The sequence below is a fragment of the Poecilia latipinna genome, unplaced genomic scaffold (genome assembly GCF_001443285.1).
Source record: "Poecilia latipinna isolate Pla-1442-1.1 unplaced genomic scaffold, P_latipinna-1.0 Scaffold147, whole genome shotgun sequence".
NCBI lineage: Eukaryota > Metazoa > Chordata > Actinopteri > Cyprinodontiformes > Poeciliidae > Poecilia > Poecilia latipinna.
In genome coordinates this window covers 259470-262062 of record NW_015112763.1, presented here as the reverse complement: position 1 = coordinate 262062, position 2593 = coordinate 259470, and the positions used below count along the sequence as shown (strand labels likewise).

General features: G+C 39.4%; 1 protein-coding gene across 2 annotated transcripts; it reads left to right on the top strand.

Annotated features, from left to right (window-relative positions):
• The first annotated feature begins 515 nt into the window (after positions 1-515).
• On the top strand, positions 516-2283 carry LOC106945516 (GTPase IMAP family member 7-like). 2 transcript variants are annotated; one of them, XM_015029249.1, is made up of 3 exons: positions 516-658; positions 692-717; positions 1353-2283. In XM_015029249.1, the coding sequence occupies exons 2-3, from the start codon at positions 711-713 to the stop codon at positions 2120-2122; spliced, it is 777 nt and encodes a 258-aa protein (XP_014884735.1). In that variant the 5' UTR covers positions 516-658; positions 692-710; the 3' UTR covers positions 2123-2283. The 2 variants fall into 2 exon arrangements, with proteins under 2 accessions (XP_014884735.1, XP_014884734.1); XM_015029248.1 differs by having other exon boundaries at positions 519-717.
• Positions 2284-2593: the final 310 nt, after the last annotated feature.

Below are 2593 nucleotides of genomic sequence, written 5' to 3'. Positions count from 1 at the left end.
CTGAACTGCCCCCAAACGCATCACTTTTCTCTGTAGTGTCATAACTTTATCACGAGGTGGCGACAAAGTATTAAAATAGTGATAATCTCGCTAATAGCCTTACTACCTTCTAATACAGTATGAAAGAAATATATTTAAACTATAACTACTGACATCAACATCAAAATGTTTTTTACACTCCATAGATACTTATTTTGCCACAAAGGAAGTATGACATTTTAAATTTGAACTGGTAATTATTCATTAGGCAAACAAAAAGATGAACTATCTGTAACAAACACTACCATACTTATTTGGTTAGAGCGACTTGTTGAACTAAGTGGTTCTGTGATCATATAAACTTAGAAATTTTGATCTATACAAAAACATTTATGCGATCATAGAGGACAACGATTAATTACACTTTTTTCTTCACGTGGGCAGGTATTTAGATAAATTTATGGTGTGCTTGTTAAAATTGCAAAAACAACAACAACAAAAACAACAACAAAACATGCACGTTAAACACGCTTTTTATGAGTTAAATGACGTAGCACACGCCCCTCCTCTAGCCTTGTGTTTTACAGGAAATGGTTCACTTTAGCCGCCAGAGCTAAAGTGAAACTTAAACTATCGGGACACGTTTGAGTCCAAATTCATCCCGGGAAGACGAATCGCACTTTTTTTTTCCCCCTAAAACGTTTCCACGCAGCTCAAACCTTTTCTTCGTCATGGCTGGTAAGTTAAATTAGCTTCTCTTCGTTAAGCTGCAAATTTGACGATCTGGAGCAAAACAGAATATACAGTATAAAGAGCGCAGCTTCGTTGCACAGTCTCCTCCCAGACATGCATGTTGTTTCTCCTTGCAGTCCTGCAATGTTTGTGCAAGAGGCAAAAAGATATATCATACGTAGAGCTTCTTCAGGGCTTTTAGAATTATTACTTCTTGTTTTAAAAATAAAATCACAAAGCATAACAACACCTGCCTTCTCACAGTTTAGTAGTGAGGAAAAAAGAAAAGGGGGGGGGGGGAATTATCTGTATTTGTGTGTCTGTATGAGGTGAAACAAACTGTATGAAGCACTTTTGAACCGTTTTGCACTTTAATTTGATAAATTAAAGTTATATATATATATATATATATATATATATATGTATATATTTGGGGATTTGCAGCCATGTAAAATAACTTATTTTAATGGTATTTTCTCTTCATGAATATTAAGCCAAGCAGAAGAAGTTTCAAGAAAATAAAAAAATCAGGCACTACATTTACAATTGTTGAAATACTTATCAGCAGCATTTAAAAGTATCTTGAAAGAAGGTAGATGAATTATAATTGATTTAGGTTGTTTTCCTCTCCTTGTTGCCAGACAAACTGAGGATTGTCCTGCTGGGGAAAACTGGGTCTGGGAGGAGCAGCCTGGCCAACACCATCTTGGGGAAGGACGTTTTCGAAGTGAAGAATTTCACCAGCTCAGCGGTCACTCACTGCCGGTCAGAGGCCCAACGAGTTCACGGCAGGAGCCTGGCTGTGGTCGACACGCCCGGCGTCTTCCACTCTGGACTGTCTGAGAAGGAGCAGAAGCGTGAGATAGAGAGGTGTATCTCAGAGTGCGCTCCGGGGCCCCACGCTTTCCTCATCGTGCTCAAAGTGGAGAAGTTTACGGAGCAGGAGAGCCAGGTCATCAGAATCATACAGGAATGTTTCTCTGCAGAGGTTTTCAAGTATTCTGCTGTTGTTTTCCCACTGGGCGACCAGTTGGCGGAAGACATGAGGATAGAGGAGTTTGTTAAAAAAAATCAGCAACTGAAAGATCTGGTGGAGAAGTGTGGAGGGAGATGCCACGTCGTTGATAACAAGTACTGGAAAAACAAACAGGATGAGGTCAGAAACAACGGGTTCCAGGTGGAACAGCTGCTCAACACCGTCGAGAAAATGGTGACAGAAAACCACGGCGACTACTACAGCACACACATGCTGCAAGACTGGCAGAAACAGAACCAACAACCCATAGTCCACCGTTTATTTCAGAGTGTTATGAAATATGTAAGACTGAAGCCTGTGTTCATTTTTAGTGTGATAATTGTAGGTTTAATTATATGGAGAAGATGGGAAGAACATCCCACTGAGATCAGATAATCAGACGATTATCTGGTCCGATTATTAGGACCAGATAATCGGGTTGGATTGATTACAGAATCCCTACAGCTGATCTCAAACTGACAGCAGCTCCATCATGATTATTGTCCTAAGATTTGCTGCTCTGAGTGAAAAAAAGGAATTTAAAATGGATTTTCACCAAATATTTTGAGTTTTTGATTCTCAACATGACTCCTTTCTTTCTCCTGCTGGGATCTGTCCTTAAACAAAGGCTCCTCATTGGTCAACTAACGAATCATTGTAACTGCTGAATCAAAATAGCTCCTTGTCTCCTAATGAGAAAAATGTTCTGCCAAAAATGCCAATAGAGATTTAAATAACTGACTTTCTGTTACGAGGCTTAAAGATTCGCAACAGACGAGCTGCTGGAGTATTTTTAGTACAAGCAGCAACAGAAACCCACAGAACAACTGCAGTCACATCATTTAACAGACGTAGAAACTGATATTA